Raw genomic sequence first — 21,171 nt, 5'->3', positions numbered from 1 at the left:
CAATAGAATAGGGAGGACCAGAGATCTCTTCAAGAAAATTAGAGATATGAAGGGAACATTTCATGCAAAGATGGGCATGACAAAGGACAAAAATGGCAGGGACCTAACAGAGGCAGAAGAGATTAAGAAGAGGTGGCAAGATTACACAGAAGAACGATACAACAAAGAGCTTAACATCCCTGATAACCACGATGGGGTGGTCACTGACCTCGAGCCAGACATCCTGGCTCAGATGGGGAAGAAATGGAGGTAGTGACAGATTTTATTTTCCTGGGCTCCAAGATCACCACAGATGGTGACTGTAGCCAAGAAATTAAAAATGCTTGCTCCTGGGGAGGAAAGCTATGGAAATCTAGACAGCATACTAAAAAGCAGAGACATCATCCTGCTGACAAAAGTGCGTATAGTCAAGGCTATGGTTTTCCCAGTTGCAATGTATGGCTGGGAAAGTTGGACCATAAGGAAGGCTTAGTGTCGAAGAATTGAGGCCTTTGAATTGTGGTGCTGGAGAAGACTCCTGTGAGTCCCTTGGACTACAAGGTGATCAAACCAGTCAGTCCTAGAGGAGATCAACCCTGACTGCTCTTTAGAAGGCCAGATACTGAAGATGAAACTCAAATACTCTGGCCACCTAATGAGAAGGAAGGACTCACTGGAGAAGAGCCTAACGCTGGGAACAATTAAAGGCAAAAGTAGGGGATGGCAGAGGATGAGGTGGCTAGATGGAGTCACTGCAGCAGTCGGTGTGAGCTTAGGTGGACTCTGGGGGATGGTGGAGGGCAGGAAGGCCTGGAGGAATGTTGTCCATGGGGTCATGATGGGTCGGACATGACTTTGCAACTAACAACAACAAATATGCTGTATGTAGAGCTTCCTTTGAAGATTGTTCTGAAGCTTCAACTAAACTGGTGCAGAATACAGTGAGCTGAATACTGGTGGGGGCTAGACACCAACTGTATTTGCTGCCAGTGTACTTCCAAACCTAATCTAAAGTGCTGGTTATAACCTTTAAATCATGGGTCCTCAAACTACAGCCTGGGGGCCGGATCCAGCCCACCATGCCCATTTGCGAGGTGGGCGGCAGCGGTTTGCTCACTCGGAGAAAACGATCCCCAAGTGAGCAAGCCGCTGCCTCATGCGCTCACCTTGTGGCGCATGCCCACCCTGCCTTGCCTCGTGCCCCCCCCCCGCCTCAGCACGCGCACCCACGCACATCGCCCCTGCCCCCTTGCCGGCCCACGCACACTGCCGGAACCACTTTTCCGGCCTGCACCCAGCACCAGCACCTTTCAACTGGCCCCCTGGTGGAAAAGTTTGAGGATCCCTGCTTTAAATATATAAATGGCTTTGGCCCAAGTTACTTGAGGTCATCCACAGAGGCCCTTCTCACCTACCTGCCAGCAAGAGTGATCAGACTGGGAAGTAGAAGTGAAAGGGCCATCACAGTGGTGGCCTCTCACTTCTGGAACTATCTCCCAATAGAAGTTTATCAGGCCACTTCTTTGCAGGTCTTCAGGAAAGCTGTGAAGACCCACCTCTTTTCATTAGCTTTCTCTTAAATCTGGGCTCTTCATGTTTTACTGGTAAGTTCCCTTTTTATTTGCTTTAATTGCCAATGTTAATGGATTTTATTGGAACATGTTTTATAGGTTTCTTTTCTTTAAAAAATCCACATTGTGTTTTTTAGCTCATACACTGCCTTTTTGATGAATCCATCCTTAAAACTGCCTAGAAATAATTCATATCTTCATATTAAGATGTATTATTAAAAATGTTTTCCAACTGCAAAGATCCATTTTAATGCAATACAGTGTTTCAAAGTTGAGTGGGTTTAGTAAAATTAAAAATGTCCTAAATTTATGGGCTTTCTATTCAAACAAGAGATTTAAACCAAAAGTAATCATAATAATTTAAAGCTTTAGATATGGCTGTAGAGTAAGAATAATAAGTAAATAATAAGAATAAGAATAAGAATAATCAAAAGCATTATTTTTATAATAGTAAAAAGAATTTGCTGATCGCTGTTTCAAATGAATTTCTTCAAAATTAAGAAGATTCCCCAGAGTCATGCTAGACAAAATATTTTTGATTTTCTAAGCAAATTATCGCAAAAGGAAATACTGGAATTCATAGGGAGAAACCCACTCTTTATTTTAATGTATTAGTTTTGGACGCTAATAATAACCACAAGAAATAATCTCATGAAATCAGCTAGATTTTCCCCCTCCCCCATAGCTAGCTTCTCAATTATTTTAATTTGATTAAAGTTAAAATACTTTTGTCTTGCATCCGCAGAGTGAAAAAGGTATGTATCACCTCAGCAGCTGTGAAAGTGCACCTACAAACAACTCACTGGCAAGTATCTCCTGTGTTTATAAATGCTAGTAAGTCAAAAATAATGCAGATGTAGTATACAGTGTAAAAGAACAAAATAAAGAAATCTGCATAAAACTAAACCCATAAGACAGCATAAAAATACTGGATGGTCAGGTAGCAGTGCTGGCCTGTCTGTCTTTTACCATTTTATACCAGTATATCAGCTGCGCCTTTAACCTGGAAAAGGCAGGCATGTTCAGTCTTTCATGCTGAGTGTCCAGGCAGGATTACTATAATGTGCTTGTGTGGAGTTGCCTTTGAAAAATACTCAGAAATTACAATTGGTCCAAAATTGTAATGAAACAGGCTCTTAATGAGTCTCAGCAGGAGGGACCATGCATGGTGACTTGTGGAATATGCCGTTTTGCAGCACAAGCCTGTTTGCACCACTCTAGCTGAAAAAAGGGGTCAGGACAGGGCTGTACAAGTTCTTTTCTGCACAAGCCCAAAGATATACAAGGAAGCTCAACCAATGAAGCAAGACAAAGATAAACATGCTTTTGGCACAGGTTGCAAGTTCTTAAATCAGATGATGATGGAATCTGGACAGGTGTGATTACCCTATCATGGAATATGACCTCTGCACTATTTCCATAGTATCCTTAAAGTCTTATGTTTCATTTGGTAAAGGAGCAAATCTCTAGGCATCATGGAGGGATGGAAAATATGAGAGTTTGTAGCAAACTTAAACAGTAGACCACTCTGCTGAACTATTTTTACTCCAAATATCTCCTAGTCCATGTTCTCTAGATACTGAGAATTGTCTTTCTAGACAATTCACATTCCAATTTCTAACTATCCAGAGTATTTGGCTATCTCCATCACTGAATTCAGATTTGTTTCTGTCCAAATTGTGAACCAGATCCTGAAAAGTATTCACCTCAATCAGAACTATATTTTACCTGATACATCTAATTTAAAGCTAATGAATGAAAAGTGAATGCATACACATCTTACTTTCCCCAAAAAATACATTATTCAAGAGCACTTACGTAAGGTAGGTTCCTCTCGTGTTGGCACTCATCATAAGGTCCACTTTTTTCGTAGGTGTTTCCAGTGTGCCAGTCAAAGAGATAGCACTGGCATTGTTTACAAGAATATCTATCCCTGATTTTAAAAACAAGCCATTTTAATATAAAATTAATAAGGGAAAATAATACACCAGTGACTTATCTATTTAATTGAACATTTTTGCTTTTAAATGTTTAAAAATGGACCTTAAAACTGCTATTAAACATCAGTACACTCCACAAAAGCTTTAGAATGAATATAGGTTGTTACCTCCAAATTTCTGAACGGCCTGATCTACTGCCTCAGTAATTTGATCTTCTTCTCGCACATTAACAATACATGGTAAAGCCTTTCCTCCAGCTGCTTCAACTGAAAAGTAGTAAATCAACATATATTATTAACAAAAATATTAAAAGACGGGTGCATGAGACAATGGTAAATTGATGAGATTGCTAAAGGAAAAAAAAACCTCAGAACTCAGCAAATGGCTGGCCACATCCAAAAAGGAAAAGGATTTAAAAGACTGGTTTTAGGTTGTGAATTAATTATAATACATTCATGACTTTGGCTGTATTTGGTCACAAACCTAAATCATGGTTTGTGTGCCATCCAAACCTTACACTGTGACTGCTTTTAACTTTTATTAGCTCAAAACCTACCTTACAGGGTTGTTGCTGTGGAGATAAGATGGAGGAGGTGAATGATATAAGCTGCCTTGAGCCCTTGGTAGGAAAAAGGCAGGATATAAATCGATCGATCAATCAATCAATAACAAGCCAGCTTCATAAGCTAAGGCTTGGATTCAACACTGGCCATCAGCCAGTGGAACAAAAACCACTGAAAGCTTTGAATGAAAGCAGAAGCCACAAATACACAGAAGACAGTGTGCTCGCTCTTGCTAGATGTACAAGCAGCCCAGGAGAGGGTATATACATATGAAAACTATCACCAATCAGGTTAATACTAGTGGCATACATCAGAGATGCATTACAACAAGAGTAGGCAAACTTATTTCCTCCAGACATAGTGTGCTACAACTCCCATAACCCTTGACTACTTGCTGTGCTGACTGGGAGTTGTCATCCAAAAAACCTGGAAAGCACCAGGTTATCTACTCCTGAATTACATGTATGAGGAAGAACACCCCATTAGCTTGGCAAAATCTACCCATGGTCACAATCTTTAGGATGCTCAAACAGATCCTCGCAAGGTATATGTTTTCAGATGAACTTCCCTGACTATATCTGGTTGTTCCATTTCATCTGTCCTCACCACTGGGGAACATTCTCTCAGATGTGGTCCACCAGGCACCAAGTCAAGATTTTCCTCTATTCTCAGGCATTTGACAACATATGATAAGCTTTTAACCAATTTTTGGATTTTTACTGTCGATTGATTTAAACTTGTTTAGTATACAAAGAAATCTACACTGCATGTATAAGATTTTAATCTTCTGTAAACTGCCCAAAGAACTTTGGATATTGGGTAGTAGAGAAACATAAACAACAACAGCAATAATCATAAAGTTTCAGTGGATGAACCTGGCTCATCCATGTGGCACTGAAAAGAACAAGCTTATTTCAGAGTAAGAATCCTACTCTCCAGCTTACAATCTAAAGCTTATGCCAAATGTATGGAGAAGGACATGTGGGTAACTCTGTTAAGATTACTAAAAATATTCATCTAGCCCAGGGAAAATATTTTTCTTTTAGTTTCAACAGCATACCACAGAATACAGAATATCTACTGAATTGTTTCAATAAATGAAATGAGCAAGTGTTACAACGACAAACTAATAAATTAGAATTATGTGCTTGTGAAGGACCTTTAGTGGAAATCAATTACTGACATGAATTCTTGATCAACACCACAGAGTGTACAGCACATAAGCTGGCCTTGCCTGTAGTGGCACCAACCCTTTAGAATGCTTTCCCAGGTGTGGTCTTCAAGGCAGAAATTGTGGAGAGCTTCAGATGCCTCATCTATTTTCCCAAGCATTTCCTGACTGGTAATTGAACTGCTGTATTATTATTATTATTATTATTATTATTATTATTATTATTATTAGAACATTTCTATGCCGCCCCTTGCTGAAGCCTCGGGGCGGCTTACAAACACAATAAAATACAAAAAAATACAAAAATAACAATATAAAATTAACAATATAAAATAAATAAAAATATAAAATATAAAAGAAGTCACCCTGGCCAGATAAATAAGCAAATATTGTTAACAATTAAAGTGACATTTAAATAAAAAGGTCTTCACCTGGCGCCGAAAAACAAGTAATGACGGCGCCAGGTTTTACTGTATGCTTTTTAAAAATATTGCTTTAATAGTATGTTTTCATGGAAACAGTTTAGAGATCTTAGGATATAATGGAGTCTAAATAATTAATGCATGACCCTACAAGGTTCCCTTTGGGTTAGACAGGATTATGCCCCAAATGATTCAGAGCAGAGGGGAGAAGAGAAAATACATTTGTGTTTCTCTCAAAGCTTACTTTCTTCTGCAGCAGTGTAGATCGTTCCTGGGAGCGTGCGATGTGGCACTCCTGTCTTAGCAGCTATAACAATGTTTGCCCCATCTTTTGCCGCCTTCAAGGCAATCGCTTTTCCAATGCCACGGCTTGCACCCGTTATAAAGAGAGTGCATCCTGCCAACCTCCTGAAAACAACAACAACATCATCTTTAAACAATGCAACAAGAAAAGTAAATTTAGCTGCATGTCTGAAATTTGGTGAAGATGCTGAAGAGTAAACCTTGGGCTTTCTAGATAGAATCCATAAGCTCTGCAGAAAAAGCAGGAGAGGTGACTTGATGTTGTTTTCTTACCTAGACAGGCTTCTGAGCCCATTCAGTAAGTGTGTGTTGCCTGGGACAAGATTGGGACTGTGTATCCGGCCTGTCCCCTCCCCAGCAATAGAACATCCCCTTTTTCCATTCCCAAAAGTCATAAATGTATGTAACTTCAACTGGCAGTGAAGGACTGGAACATAGTATCAGTCCTTTCCAAGTTCATAGCAATGTCTGTGGCCTCCAAAGAACAACTCTGAAAAATCCTATGGTCCCTGGGATGCTTTCCCATAACTAAAAACTTATGCCCTGATTAAGTGTAAAAATATTAAGAATTGTTTCTTGTATAGTGGGGGTGGGCCTTTTGTTAAAATAGGGATGAGCTATTTCCATTTTACATGTTGTATGTATTTTAGCTCATGTATTTTTCATTTATACAGTAGATATGTGAGACTTTCAACTCATGCACTTTCTCCCCCAACTCAAAATCTTCCAGACATAAGGCTAAAACCCCAAGGTAATACCCCCTTTTAGTAACTTCTGTATCAAAAACAAAAATAACTGGTTATTAAATCATACTTTCTACCATGTTTGAGCAATTTGGCTCCTGTTATTTTAGATGTGCAGTCATTAATTTCTTCCTCATACATTTCAATTGACATCTGACACCAGTGGCTTTTGAGTGAAGCCCTGTGATCTTAAAACAGACACATATTATTAAAAAAAACACCACAAAACAATCAGCCCCATCCATGACTGCAGAATAAGAAACAGGACATGAACTATCAGGTGCTGCCCCAAATGAGCATGAGCGTTTCAGTCTTATAGACTCTCCTTTGTCAAATGACAAGTAAATGGTAATTGACCTTCCAAGAAAATGATTGTCACTCTTTATGTATTTGCTTGTCCGAATAGAACCATGCTTTCATTATTTCCTTTTAATTGGAAAATGATCCAAGAAAATTAGTCCCATCCAAACTGCATGCCCACCAAGTGTCTTCACTGTTGCTGTTTTCATACGCAGTGGCCCAAAAGCCAACAAGAACAGGTAATTAACACAGCTGATGAATTTGTCCCAGCAAAATTCTGCTGGCAGCTGTTTGAATTCTGCAACCAAGCAGCTGACCAATGCAAGCTGCAACATAATTACACCCAAGGCAAGCCATAACATGATTAAATCTTTGTTAGGCAAGCTCACTAACTCAAATTGATTCCCAGACTTTCCTTTATGAAAAGAGAGCATTTGATCAAAATGATGGCTGCTGCTTCCAGAACTGAAGTCTATCCAATGAGCTGTTTCAGTTGATACATCCACACCCACAGGACTGCTCTGTATTCTTTCGCAGGACTCCATGTTGTTTGCCAACACTGTAACAGGCAAACACAGATAGAAAGAGCTCTTCCTTGCAGTCTGCAGTGATTTCATTGTGCAATCCCTTTTTCTTTATGCAGGACAAGGTTTTGAACAATAACTCATTTGCTGGGATAATTACTGGAAGATCTGACATAGCTGAATAAAATTTGTTTTGTAAAACACATGCTTTGTTGGATGTGCATAAGAATATAGGAAACTCACACAAAAGAGGTATTCAATTACAGCCATGGACAAAAAGGCCAAAGCGAACTGCAGAGATGGATACAGTTCCAAAGTGTTTCAAGGGAACTCTTTGCAAAGGGGAAATGGTAGTGTACTGAAACAAAACTGCTTGAGGCATTTTGTCCGCTACAGTACAGCTGAAACAAGGTGTAGGCAATTCAGTGCCCCTTGGGCATCGATGCACCCCACAACACTTTTCTTGCTTTTCCCTCTTTAAAATAACAACATGTTCTTACCAACAGCTAAAATCGCTGTAAAATAGGTTTTTAGTTGAGGCCAAAAACTGAGGGTTCAAAGAGTTGCATAAAGTGTTGAGACTCGGAGCGCACCTGGGTCTTGCAAGTAGTCAATTGGGCAGGTTACTTGTTCTTTGCTATGCTTCCCGTAACAGCCGTTTGGTGGTGCCCATGACAGTTTCTCATATTAGCAAATGTGCTATCACCCACAAATGTTGCCTACCCCCAACCTAAGCCAACATAATTTAAATCTGCTGTGATTAAAAAAAATATAGGCATTGTTTAAAAAGAAAGCAGCAGCAGCAAATTTTCCACGATAAAGGATTTTCTTGAAACACGTTAGGAAGGATATCTACTAGTGCATTTTGGCTTTGAGCTCCTATTCCCCAGCTCAGAGTATTTGTTCATCTGGCCTACTACTACCAAGCCTGACCTCCAACCTGGTGTCCTGCATATAATTTGGATTACAATTCCTACCGCTCCTGCCTACTGGCCATGCAGTGTAAGTTGTAGTCCAACACTTTTTGCCAAACATAATAGTGGTTCAGAATTTTAAATTTTATTTTAAAGTTGAACTGATTAAGTCTTTGTCTGCCTTGCCAGTTAAAAAAACCACTGTTTAAATTTCTTTTTAAAATGAGTAATGGCTTTAAAAATTAGTTGTGTTTTGATTACGGTTTTTAATGCTGCATATGCCATTCTGTGATCCCTTGTAGATGAAGGGTAGTTTATGTATTTTGGAAATGTCAGTGATTGTTCAAAGCATCTGGAGAGTACTTGGTTGGGGAAGGATGGTCTATCCCAACTCAACTGTAGGAGCCCTTCAAAAAGGCAGGAAGAAAACTTCATCTTTTACCTGATCTTTGTAATCAGAGATAGCAAAACCTATATGCAAAGCCCATGCTCTGCCACTGAGCTATTAGAGACCCGCTGACTGAGCTAGTTTTCCTCGCCATTATGACAAATTGCACCTGTCCAAAATCCCTGTTTATGAAGACAAGAAGCCTCCTTTAGAAACTAGCCAACTGAGTCTCCAAAGCTTAATACTGATGAACAAACACAGGGTATAGAGTTTTTACTGCCACACTGCCAGAACTGAGAAAGCAGAAGTGTGCGTGAGTGCCAGGAAGGAGCATTATGGACATTCTGCAGACGCCACTTATGGTGAACAAAATGCAAAGGGCATGGATATTTTGCATTCTTCAGAGCTAAGAAAAAGAGAATTGCAACAGGAACACAAAACGTGTGTCATGCTAGGATGAGACAAGCTACATCTGCAGGAGGGTCATCTTCTACACAAGTATTAAGAGTGCAAGGGGCCTGCACTCCTAGACCAGCCTCCCCTTTATTTATTTATTTATTTATTTATTTATAACATTTCTATGCCGCCCCCATCACAACAAAGCCTTGAGGCGGCTCACAACAGACATAAAAATACAATCAATAATTTAAAAACTGGTACCATCGCGGCTATATATTAAAATCTATAAATACAATAATAATAAATTAACAGTTAAAATAACTTTTAAATAAAAAGGTCTTTGCCTGGCGCCGAAAAGCAAATAATGATGGTGCCAGGCAGATCTCTCTGGGGAGCGCATTCCATAGGTGAGGCGCCACTGCTGAAAAGGCCCTCCTCCGGGTACTCACCCTCCTAATATCCTTCACGGAGTGTTCCTGGAGAAGGACATCCACTCCCGATCGTAGGGGGTGGGTGGGCATATATGGACGCAGACGTTCCTTTAGATAACCAGGTCCCAAGCCGTTAAGGGCTTTATACGTCATAACCAACACCTTGAATTGGGCCCAGACTTCAATAGGGAGCCAGTGAAGCTGACGGAGAACTGGGGTTATGTGAGAACAACGCCCAGTCCCCATCAGCAACCTGGCAGCTCTGTTTTGCACCAATTGAAGTACCTGGGCTGTCTTCAAGGGTAGCCCCACGTAGAACACGTTATGGAAATCTAGTCGGGAAGTTACCAACGCGTGGGTCACTGTCACCAGGCAGTCGTTCTCCAGATAGGGACGCAGCTGATGGATCAGCCGGAGCTGAAGGAAGGCGCTCCTCGCCACCGCCGACACTTGAGCTTCTAACGACAGCTCAGGGTCGAGGAGCACTCCCAAGCTGCGAACACTGTCCCTCAGAGGGAGTGCAACCCCATTTAGGACAAGGCCCAAGTCCCCCACCCCAAAGCCCGAACCACCCATCAACAGGACCTCCGTCTTGTCTGGACTGAGCTTCAGTTTATTGGCCCTCCTCCAGCCCATTACCTCGGCCAGGCACAGGTTCAGCATAGCCACTGGCTCACCTGGATTGGTGGAGAACGAGAGGTAGAGCTGGGTATCATCAGCGTACTGATGACTCCGCAGCCCACACCTCCTGATGACCTCTCCCAGCATTTTCATGTAGATGTTGAATAGTAAGGGGGACAAAATGGACCCCTGCAGAACTCCATGGCTTAACTGCCATGGTGCAGAGCCATATCCCCCAGCACCACCTTCTGGATCTGCCACTGAGATAGGAGCGGAACCACTGCAAGGCAGTGCCTCCAACCCCCAATCTCGCTAGCCTATCCAGAAGGATACCATGGTCGATGGTATCGAAAGCCGCTGAGAGGTCCAAGAGAACCAACAGGGACGCACTCCCCCTGTCTCTCTCCCTGCACAGGTCATCGTGCAGGGCGACCAAGGCAGATTCAGTACCGTACCCGGGTCTGAAGCCGGACTGAAATGAGTCCAGATAATCAGTTTCATCCAAGAGTGCCTGGATTTGTCCCGCCACCACCCACTCTAACACTTTGCCCAGGAACGGAATGTTGGCCACTGGTCTATAATTGGCGACCACCCCTGCATCCAGGGATGCCTTCTTTAGGACTGGCCAGACTACCGCCTCCTTTAAAGGGGCAGGTACCCGGCCGTCTCTGAAAGACTGGCTGGAGATGATAGGAATGGTAGCCCTATAGCTCTGGAGAGTACCAGACTAGGAAAGACTGTCCTAAAAAGTCTCCAAGACATTTTAGCAACCTTGGATGGTTTTGAAGCAAGTGAGAACAGGAATCCTATGTTTGATTTAGGGCACATTCCTATGCATGTTCAGACATAAAGAAGTTTTGCAGCTCCAGCATCCTCCAACCAGCCCTACCGCCTAGGACATGATGGAAGTTTAAACCTTATGCTGTCCAAACATGCATAGGATTCCATGATTAAAGTCTTTGTAAACAGAAGAAAGGCTATCAGCTTTTGTCATAATTAGAGCTCTATACAGATATTCAAAACTTGCAACGAGTTGCTTCCCAGAAGCAGGAAGGCCTGAAAGGAAACTGAAACAGCATTCGGCAGAAGATGCTTATAGTCCTCCATACAGAGAGTTCTCAGCTGTGTAGAGAACTGCAAGCACATTTGCTCTCCCTTATGTCCAGCCCCAGCCCATTTTTAGTCAAACTCTTTAAATTTCTGCTCCCTGTGAGGAAAAGCCAGGGTGGAGGAGCACCTGCATACCCCTTAGGACAGCCTTCACCTAGCTGGTGTCCTCCAGATTATTTTGGATGTCAGCTCCCATCAGTTTTCAGACAGCTTGGCCGATGTTTAACTCACATTATTTGTCTCTAGTTTTCAGAGGTGTACTGCCTCTGAACAAGGGGGTTTTTATTTAGGTATTATGGTTACTAACTGTAAATGGATACTCCTCCACAAATTTTCCTATGGAGGAGCCATTACTAAGCCAATTAGAATGGCCATCATCACATCCTAGGTCACTGAATTCCCTACTATGTGTCATATCACAGAGAGCTCGTGTGGTACAGTGCTTAAAAGTGCAGGCCTGGGACTCAGGTGTCTTGGTTTTAGTCCCCATTCAACCATGGAGTAACTTTGAACCAGTCAGATTCTCAGTCCATCCTACCTCATAGGAGACAAGATTGAGAGCAACAGGAGAATGGTATAAGCTGCTCCGAGTTCTTTAAAAAAAGGAAAAGGTGGAATATAAATCTAATAAATATCAAGGAATCCTTTAGTCCATCCTAACATATTGCTATACAACAATATTACTGTCTTTGTGGACTGACACCCAGACCAAATAGTGTAAACAGAAGGGGGCTTCCTCTGTTGATTCTCTCCACAGGTCACATTTTTTAAAGCTCTACCACTGCTGTTCCCAAACTTAGTACCCTCCACAAGTGCTAGGCTGCAATTCCCATCCCACTGTGCTTCAGTCCAATACATCTAGAAGGCATCAGACTGTGGTAAGTTGCTGTGCCATGCCTTATGTTCAGTGCCAGCACTTTTTTAATGTAAAAAGCTTCTTTGATTAGTTTGGTTGTCTTTGATATAAGCTTACCCAGCTCCACAAGTTCCTTTATGTAAGATGAATAATTAGATTTGTTTATACTAATAAATGCAACTACACTATAGATTTATAGAACAGTGTTCTGAATCACATGTTGGCTTTCAAACATTTTTCTAATAACCTCTAATGACATTCCTTCCCTTTTGCTGTAACACACCAAGATGACAATTTTGAGGTGCTCATCACCAGAACTTCAAGTTTGCTTTTTTTGGATCTGCTCTAGACTACACTTGTGTGTAAGTGAAGTAAGAATTATTATTAATACTATTATCATTATTGGCCTCTATAGGCATCAGTTGTCATTTAAATGAAAATCTGCCATCTTATTGCCCACCCCCCTTTCAGAGCTCTTCACACTGCTTGCAATTTCTGGATCCAGAATAATCTGAGGTCATCCTCTGCAGCCTTTGAAGGTTTGTATCCTTGTGTAACGTCTTCCACAGCAGCGTTTTGGCTGGTAAGACTATCGGGGCTCACTAAACAGAGAGAACCCTTAGGTCGCCCAGGAAGGCCAACCAGGACACCATGTCAGGAGCAGGCAATGCTGACTTGGCAGTCTGGTTGCCAAGTTCTGAACGGGACTTGCAGCAAAGAGCAGGCGCTTCTTCTCCCGATCGGGGGATCCTTCCCCTGAGGATTTCGGCAGGATAAGGCACGGGTGTGCCTTCAGACCGTCAGCTGGCAACCTGGCAGCCCCTCTAGCCCTTTCCACGTGGAGAGGTGCAGCCGTCCCTCCCGCCCACATGGCCAAGAGCACGCAGCAGGAAGAAGGATCCGTGGTGGAACTGGGCAGCCGAGCGCTCCGCTTACCCCGTGTTGGGCAACATGGCCAGGTCCGAAAGAGGCAAGGAGGGCACCGCCGGGCAGGTAGTGGGGCCCAGGCCCGGGCGGGACGGGGCGGGAAGGGACGGCGCCTCGGTGCCTCGCAAGGCCGCTAGGATTCTGGCGCTCGGCTTGGAATCTTCAAGTAGGGCAAAGGGCGCAACAATCGCACCGGGTCAGCTGAGCCTGCGCGGGCGCCCGCACTCGCCCCGCCCTCTCCGCGCCAGGCACTACGGAGCATGCTCTCTACGGTGTGCTCCTGGCTCTCGCGACTCCTCCCACTCTGCAGAACGCGCCCTCTCCTCCATCGAGACCTCCCCCTCGCTCCGCGCGTCCGTAGCAACGGGCCAACGCTCTGCTGGCAACGCCAAGCTGTCCCGGTCACGTGCACGTCGCCCCTCCCACTTTCCTTTCCCTGTCTGACCGACGCGGGCGGGCGAGCGCGAAGGGTTGGCGTGAGGCGTCCGTGTGAGGCGAGGTGGGAAGCGGGGTGGTGGTCGTGGCGCGACGGAGGACTGTGGGGATCCGTGTGTTGTGCGTTTCGATTTTTTTCGTACTCATTTAAAATAGCAGCTTTTGGATGACGAGCTGGCCCTTCAAGGCGCAATGTGATGCAAGTTCGGACTGAAAAAATGAGCCAGTTATAGCTGGCAGGGCTATGTCGGGAGGTGTAGGCCGGTTTTTTCCGTCCAAACTTGGGCCCTCAGAGGTCTTAGCTGCCCACTTAGTGGCTCCTCAGAGGGAAAAAACCCCTAAATCTTTTGTGGATCGATGTTTAGGAATAGGTACTATAAATTCATTAGATGATTTCTCAGAGGGAAGTAAATTTGAAAGTCCTCCTTTCACTCTTTAACCTCAAATATCAGGCACGTAGGCTCTGCACACTAAGGTTGGGAGAAAGTCCCAGCATTTGAAACCTGTGTAAGCTAAACACGCATAGAAACAGGATGGGCATCAAGGTGAGAAAATCCACCTTGGGGGCAAAGAAACGTGCAGCAAATGCATCAGTTACTGCGCAAACTGTCCGTCTGCTGCACTCTGAAGATTTTCAAAGGAGAGTCCACCTATACTTTGGTTCCAAAATATGTGCCTGTGTCTGAAGCGGTTCATCCCTACGGACTAAGATCTGGTGTTGGAACTCGTGGATTTCACCATTCTCTTCTGATGTCTGGAAGAGGAACTGAGCTCTTGTGTAGGATCACACCTCTGACATTATGCTCTTCATGTAAAGAAATGGCTTCTGTGGTAACTTTTTAATTTTTGCCTTTAGTCCTCTTGCATCTTTAAGGAAGGTAAGCTGCCAGTATATTAATTTGAAGTTGTTAACTCATATTTGCATTAGGAGTCCTTTATGTGAAACAAACCTACTTGAAAACTAAAAGTTACTACATTAGAGGGAAACTTCTTTCCCCAATATGGCAACTTTCCAGTTTTTCCCTACCAAGGGCTGTTTCTTACAGCTTGTTGCCTAGGGTTAAAATGGCAAAATCTTGCATGGGATTATCTGTCTCAAATATGATGAGCTGGCCACTCTATAGCCCATAGCCTCATACTAATGAAAAAGTATATTTAAGTACATGCAATCACTACATGTAATATCACAAAGTTGCAGGAAATAATATATATTTAATGTCACAGTGTGGCTTTTTGTGGTGAGATGCTGCTTTACAAACAGTAATCTTAGAATTTCATTAGACTGACAAAAGATTCTTTGCAAAAGAATAAAGTAACAAGATCTGGATGTTCTCAAATATTTTCACCTTTTACCTATTGGGTCATGAACTCTCAAATACTATTTATTACTTTTCTAAGAAACCAGGACTTAGCATTATATGAATAGCACTTTCATTTTAATCAGGAGCTCTCCTATGTACTGCTGTTTTCTTTTTCTTTAGCCCTTGAAACAGAATCTCATTTTCTCTTCCAAAGCATAGTTTCCATGCTGAGCAGCCTGTGAGATTCAGCAATACATTGTCAAAGAATGTGTGATGCGGTGGAATTTGAAGGATATATAGATTTCCATAATTCCCACATGATTTTGAGAGAGCTGCAAATATTCAGGGTTTAAGAAATCATAATAATTAGCCCAGATCACATTAGTGAGTCACACTTGGAACACAGATAAAAACACTTAGCACCTAGTTTTATTTGCATGCTACCAAAGTGCTTGTCTCAAGGGATAAAGGCCGGAGAAAAGTACAGCAGAGATCTATCTGCATGCACCATCAATAATAATTTTGGCTGCAACTGTTAAAGTTAGCATTAGGTACAAAACTAATCCTATCCCTCAGCAGCTTAAAAGTTAAGGTTCAAGGTTCTTTTGAATTGTTGAGACAGATACAAGGAAATACTGCAGTATTCTACTGAGTAGCATATTGTTAAGATTAGGAGACAACATTTATTATTGGGACTGGCATCTCAGATATCGCTCTGCGGCACAAGCAGTGATTTGGCTGAAAATTTTAAAAGCAACTAACAATAATAGTCATCACTTACTTGAAGATAGGAAAAAAATTACCGTATTTTTTGCTCTATAAGATGCACCTAGTTTTTAGAGGAGGAAAACAAGAAAAAAATATTCTGAATCAAATGGTTTACTAAACTATTTAATAAACTATAACAGAATTCAGTAATACCATATTTCAACCTTGTAAAGTGAACAGCAGTCAACAGTGGCATTAAGAACCATCATCACTGTCATTAACAAAAGAGAGACTTTAAAGTTCGAGTACTCTTCTAGTTTTCGTTGAACCCATAGAACTCATCATCACTAGAGTCAGAATTTAGGAAGCTCTGTTGCTCACAATCACTGACATCACTTTCTTAGTAGTGGAATTATTGAAGGAATCCACAATCTACACCAGTTATACAAGAGCTGCTGCAAACTATTCAATAACAAATCTAAAAAAGCCAGTAATGTCCACGCTGCCCTACTAGTAAATAATAGAAAAAAACTTCTGACAAAAAATGAGATATTGTATGGTAAATCAAACACACAGCGGACTAAGTAGCCTTTGAAGAATAAACTTCATACACGAAGGTAATGCCGTTCAAATATCCACTGATCCTAAAAAAAATGTGTCTGATCAACTAACAGATAACTGATCCATGGAAAGCTTCCTGATAATCACAGGCACATTCCCCATCACTTCCCCATGGGCTTCATTAAAAGACGGGTTGCCATTTGAAAACACACACGGACCTGTGATTAACAGCTCCCACCTGTGCCAGATGGGGGGGGGGAGCAGTGCCATGTGGGGCCGGCAATGTGCCGGCGGTGGACTTCTGGGCGGTGCGGCGGCAGGTCTTCCCGGGCGGTGGGGGTGAGCAGTCCGTCTCTCCGTGCAGCTGGCGGGTTAAAGCCCACGGCTGCTGCTCCTCCACACGCCTCCCCGAGCGGCACAGCTCTCACCTGCGCCGGAGGGGGGCAGAGCAGGGTGCGCTGAGCATGTGCCGGCCAGGTGGTGCCATGTGGTGCAGGCGAGCCGGCAGCATCCCGGGTGTCGGGCACACACACACATTCACTCTGTAAAACGCACAGACATTTCCCCTTCTGAGGGGGAAAAAGGTGCGTCTTATAGAGCGAAAAATACGGTAATGAACTTCTCCTTTGAGCCAGTTTGGGTGGTCAGGAAAAAGAACTCACTATTGTTAAAAGTAATTTCAACTACAAATGCTTTTACACTACTCTGTGTATAAAAATGTCATCATTCAAAAGCCTCAAGAATCAGTGTGGTATATTAGATAAAGTGTTGGACTTGGACCTAACAGAAGGGGCTGGGGGCTCTTCTAGACAAGCCTTTTAAGGTAATATCAGCTTACCTTATAAACAGAATTTTATGGGGAATCCAAACAACTTGTAACCTTCTCATGTTCTCCAACTGCCTCTTCCTTTTCCCTAAGGACAAAATGTTGGCTTAGCTACACAGTGCTTTTTATTTTTTATTTAATAAATGTTTTCTGTTTCTTTTTGTTTAATGAGAAAAAGTTACCAAGGGACTCTACAAAAAAATTGCTTATAAAACTAGATGTGGGAAGTTTCACGAAGAATCAGCAATAATCATTGCACCATCTAAACTTATAGCTACACTTTTACATGATAATACATAATTATAAATAATGTGTGTTTAATTGGTCAGTAGCCAAATACAACTGATAATTTCACCTGAAAAATTGCTTTAACACAGAAAAGGTTAAGCTATAATTCACTCAATAATATATTCATAGCATTTTTATTTATTTTTCGATTTATATCCTGCCTTTTTCCTACAAAGGGGTCAAGGCAGCTTACATCTCCTCCTCCATTTTATCCCCACAACAACAACCCTGTGAGGTAGGTTGGGCTGAGAGTCTGTGACTGGCCTAAAGTCACCCAGTTGACTCCATGGCTGAGCGGGGACTAGAACCCGGATCGTCTGAGTCCCAGTCCCATGCTCTTCACCACTACACCACACTGGCTCTCACACTGGAATTGCATTCATTGGAAAGTTAATTTTCAAAATTTTCTGTATTTCAGCATGTATTTCTTTCCAAAATTTTTGACCTTATTCGTATAACCACATAAAAAGTCTCTTCCACTTCTTTACTTTTCCAACACTTTCCATTATAAATCTTGTCCATTTTTGAGTATTTTTAGGGGTGATATACCAACAAAAGAACATCTTGTACCAATTCTCTCTTAATGCTTACCTAGCTGTGAATTTTATTCCTTTTATCCATAAAGTTTCCCATTGATGGAAGGATATTTCTTCTCCAAGATTCTGCCTCCAACTTACACAGTTTCTGTGTGATACTGCAATAGAAGGTAAAGGTTTCCCCTTGACATTAAGTCCAGTCATGCCTGACTCTAGGGGTGGTTAAATTGTCATTTTGCTGTGATAGCAACTTCCCCAATTCCATTAAATCTCTTCCTTGTTGAATTTCCTTTCTCAGTCTTGAGACCAGTTGGAAATAAAAAAGCCATTCTATCATTTTTCCTTTATCTTTCAATGATTGCCAGGACTTGATTTTTCCTAATTGAGCCGTCTTCTTTCCATATGTTATAAAATCATTATTTTTCCTCATATATTTGTCATAATAATGCTTCTATTGGAGCCATCAAAGGAAATATTGAACAGCTAATCCTTCTTGTTGAAGTATACCAGATTCTTTTTAGGCCATCTCTAATTATATGACTTTGATTTTGAGTTAATCTTTTTTAATTGATTCTTTGTCCCACAAATACTTATGCATTTATTCCTTCTTCTAGATCTGATATTTCAGGCTTTATTAGCCTTTCATCAGGATTTTTAATCCAGTCTGTAATTCGAACCAATCCAGCTGCATAATAATATATTAGGTAATGCTAGACCTCTTTCTTTTTCATCAATGCTAGACCTTCCATCCTGCAGTACTTTAAATCTAATCCTTGTCTTTTTCCCATTCTAAATGAAGGTATTCAGTTGTCTTTGCCATTCTTGTAAAAAATTTTCCTTGTATGAAAATTGTATTGTCTGAAATAATAAGTTCAACTTTGGTAGGACATTCATCTTTGTAACAGAAATTCTTCCCAGCCATGATATTTTTAATTTGGACCATCTCTGTAGATGTTTTTGGATCTTCATCCACAGTATTTTATAATTGTCTAATAAATAATGGATTATTTTGTCCAGTCACATTTATTCCCAGATACTTAACCAGATTAAAAGTTATTTTGCATCCTGAGATTTAAAAAATATTTTCCTCTTCTTTTTTTGTTAGAAATTTTAAAATATTTTTACTTATTAATTTTATAACCAGAGAAGGACCCAATTTTTTCAATTTGATCTCATGTATGTTGCATTGATAGATGTGAATTTAGGATCATCAATACTGTATTGTCGGCATACCTTTAAATTTGTATTCTTCTCCATCTACTTTCAAGCCTTCAGTTTTTGAATCTTTTCTTATTTTAGTGACTAAAACTTCCAATATGAGAATAAATAGAAGTTGTAATAATGGGCACTCCTGACGTGTTCCTTTATCTGTTTGGAAGCAATTGATTAAAGCAACATTTATTAACATCTTTGTGTGCTGTTTTGTGAATTGCCTGAATTCAATTCATGAATCTTAGACCACACTTTAAATAATAAGAGTTTTTAATAAAAAGGGCCAAGACACAATATCAAATGCCTTTTCAGCTCTAAAAACATAAATGCAACTTTCTTCTTCTAAACGAATTCAGCTGTGTTAATCACAAAACAAAACATGGCTTTGGTACAAGGCCAGTCTGATCTGAAGAAATCTGCTTTGAAATGCATTTGCTTCAATCTTTCTGACGTTATCAACACAAGAAGTTTGTAATCCATGTTTAATAGTGAAACAGATCTATAAGAGTATGGCAAAGTGGGATTGTCACCTTCTTTATAGATCAGTGTTATATGAACTTATTGCCATGATGAAGGTAGTGATTTCTCTTTGTTAATTTCAGTCATTACTTTCTGAAGTGGTATCGTTAATTTTTCTTTGAATCATTTGTAATACATCATTGTGAAACTGTCTTTCTTCCTTTCTTCATTTTTTTAATGGCTTGTGATATTTCTTGGATAGTAGTAGTGCCATTCACTATTTCTCTATGTTCAGATGGAAATTTTTCAGTGTGTGGTTCTTCTATACATCTGCTAAAACTACATCTTTTTTATACAAATTTGAAAAAAGAGGGTAAACTTCATGTGTATCTCTTTTTCCATGTAAGTGATTGCATTGCCTTGGTTCACTGCGCCTTTCTCCTGTCATTCTCCTTTATCATTCTCCTTTCAGGTTCATTCTTAAGATGGTGTGCTAAGTTATCTTCGCAGCTTATTTGCATGTTCAAAGTATTTATGTTTTAAAAATCTTAATTTATTCTGTATCTCTTGTTTCAAGCATATTTAATTGATGTCTTAATCGTTTAAACATAGTTAATATTAATTTATTTAATGATTATTATAGTATTCTTCCAGTATTTGAATCATTTCAGAGTTTTTTTTAAAAGTTTGTTCTAACTTTTATTTTTTCTTCTTGGAGGGTATGGCTATTAAGTTTCCTCTCATGTAAAATTTGCTGGCTTCCCAGATCATTGCCTAGGAGATGTCACTTGTATTAAGTCTAAAAAAATTATTCTAAACCTTTTTCACACTTCTCACAGTACTTTTTGATTTTCAGTACAAAGGACCATTTGCCTTGAAGCACCCAGAAGTTCACATTTATGCATGCTGGGTGATTTTGGGCCAAATGTTAGTTGTCAGTCTGATCTACCTCACAGGACTGTTGAATGCCTGTGTATTTCCCATGTTATGCTCACAACCATAAACTCCTTAAAATAAGGGTGGGATAGGAAAGTAATAAATTTATGTTTCTGGACATGAAGCTAAGTTCTTTTCCAGATAAGGACCGAATATGTGCTCCAACCATGTATTTCTTTTGCGTGATAATCCTGCAGTTTCTCAGCATGGTACAATAATCCATTTGTAATAAATCTAGGACAAGCTTGCTCTGAGGTAATAGCTTGAACTTCATCACTGAAAACGAACAAGATGTATATGCTTTCCAGTGATGGAGGGAAGCATCAAATAAATTTTAAAAGAAAAGACTCACCAAGTGGCAGCATCTTGGGACAAAGAAGCATGGTGGTTTTCTCTATGAGAACAGGACTTTCATTTGTATCTGCCTGTTCAGCTAAGTGGAACTCAATGAGTTCCTTGTAAGGCAAAAATAAATGTGGGGGGGACCTTTTATGGGATAGAAACTAAACCTGAAAACAGCTACCTGAATCACCATTTTAATACTATATTGCAGGTGCCTTCTCCCCCCCCACCAGCATGTGTGCATGTGTGCGTGCTCGCTCACTCTCTCTCTTTCCTGCTCCTTTTTTTTTTCTTTTAACATCCAGCCAGAGGAAGGCTTCTGGAAATTTGATGGGGGTGGAATCAGTGTATTGTAACATTGTTCTTATTTGGCTTTTTTTACCCTAATTGACTAAAACAATTCTT

The 21,171-nt window shown here is 41.0% G+C and overlaps 1 protein-coding gene across 1 annotated transcript in view; it reads right to left on the bottom strand.

Moving 5' to 3' along the window:
- HSDL2 (hydroxysteroid dehydrogenase like 2) overlaps positions 1–13,368 on the bottom strand; it is a 27,659-nt gene extending 14,291 nt beyond the window's left edge. Inside the window, exons 1-4 of the mRNA XM_044452458.1 lie at positions 13,172–13,368; positions 5,891–6,054; positions 3,658–3,756; positions 3,369–3,483 (exon numbers count right to left, since the gene is read on the bottom strand). Coding sequence (XP_044308393.1) covers positions 3,369–3,483; positions 3,658–3,756; positions 5,891–6,054; positions 13,172–13,188 — 395 coding nt within the window. The 5' untranslated portion in view covers positions 13,189–13,368. The remainder of the gene's footprint in view (positions 1–3,368; positions 3,484–3,657; positions 3,757–5,890; positions 6,055–13,171) is intronic.
- Between the last annotated feature and the right edge of the window lie 7,803 nt (positions 13,369–21,171).

This window comes from Varanus komodoensis, unplaced genomic scaffold (genome assembly GCF_004798865.1).
Source record: "Varanus komodoensis strain SLA01 unplaced genomic scaffold, ASM479886v1 scaffold72, whole genome shotgun sequence".
Lineage (NCBI taxonomy): Eukaryota > Metazoa > Chordata > Lepidosauria > Squamata > Varanidae > Varanus > Varanus komodoensis.
This window is presented reverse-complemented; position numbering and strand designations above follow the sequence as displayed.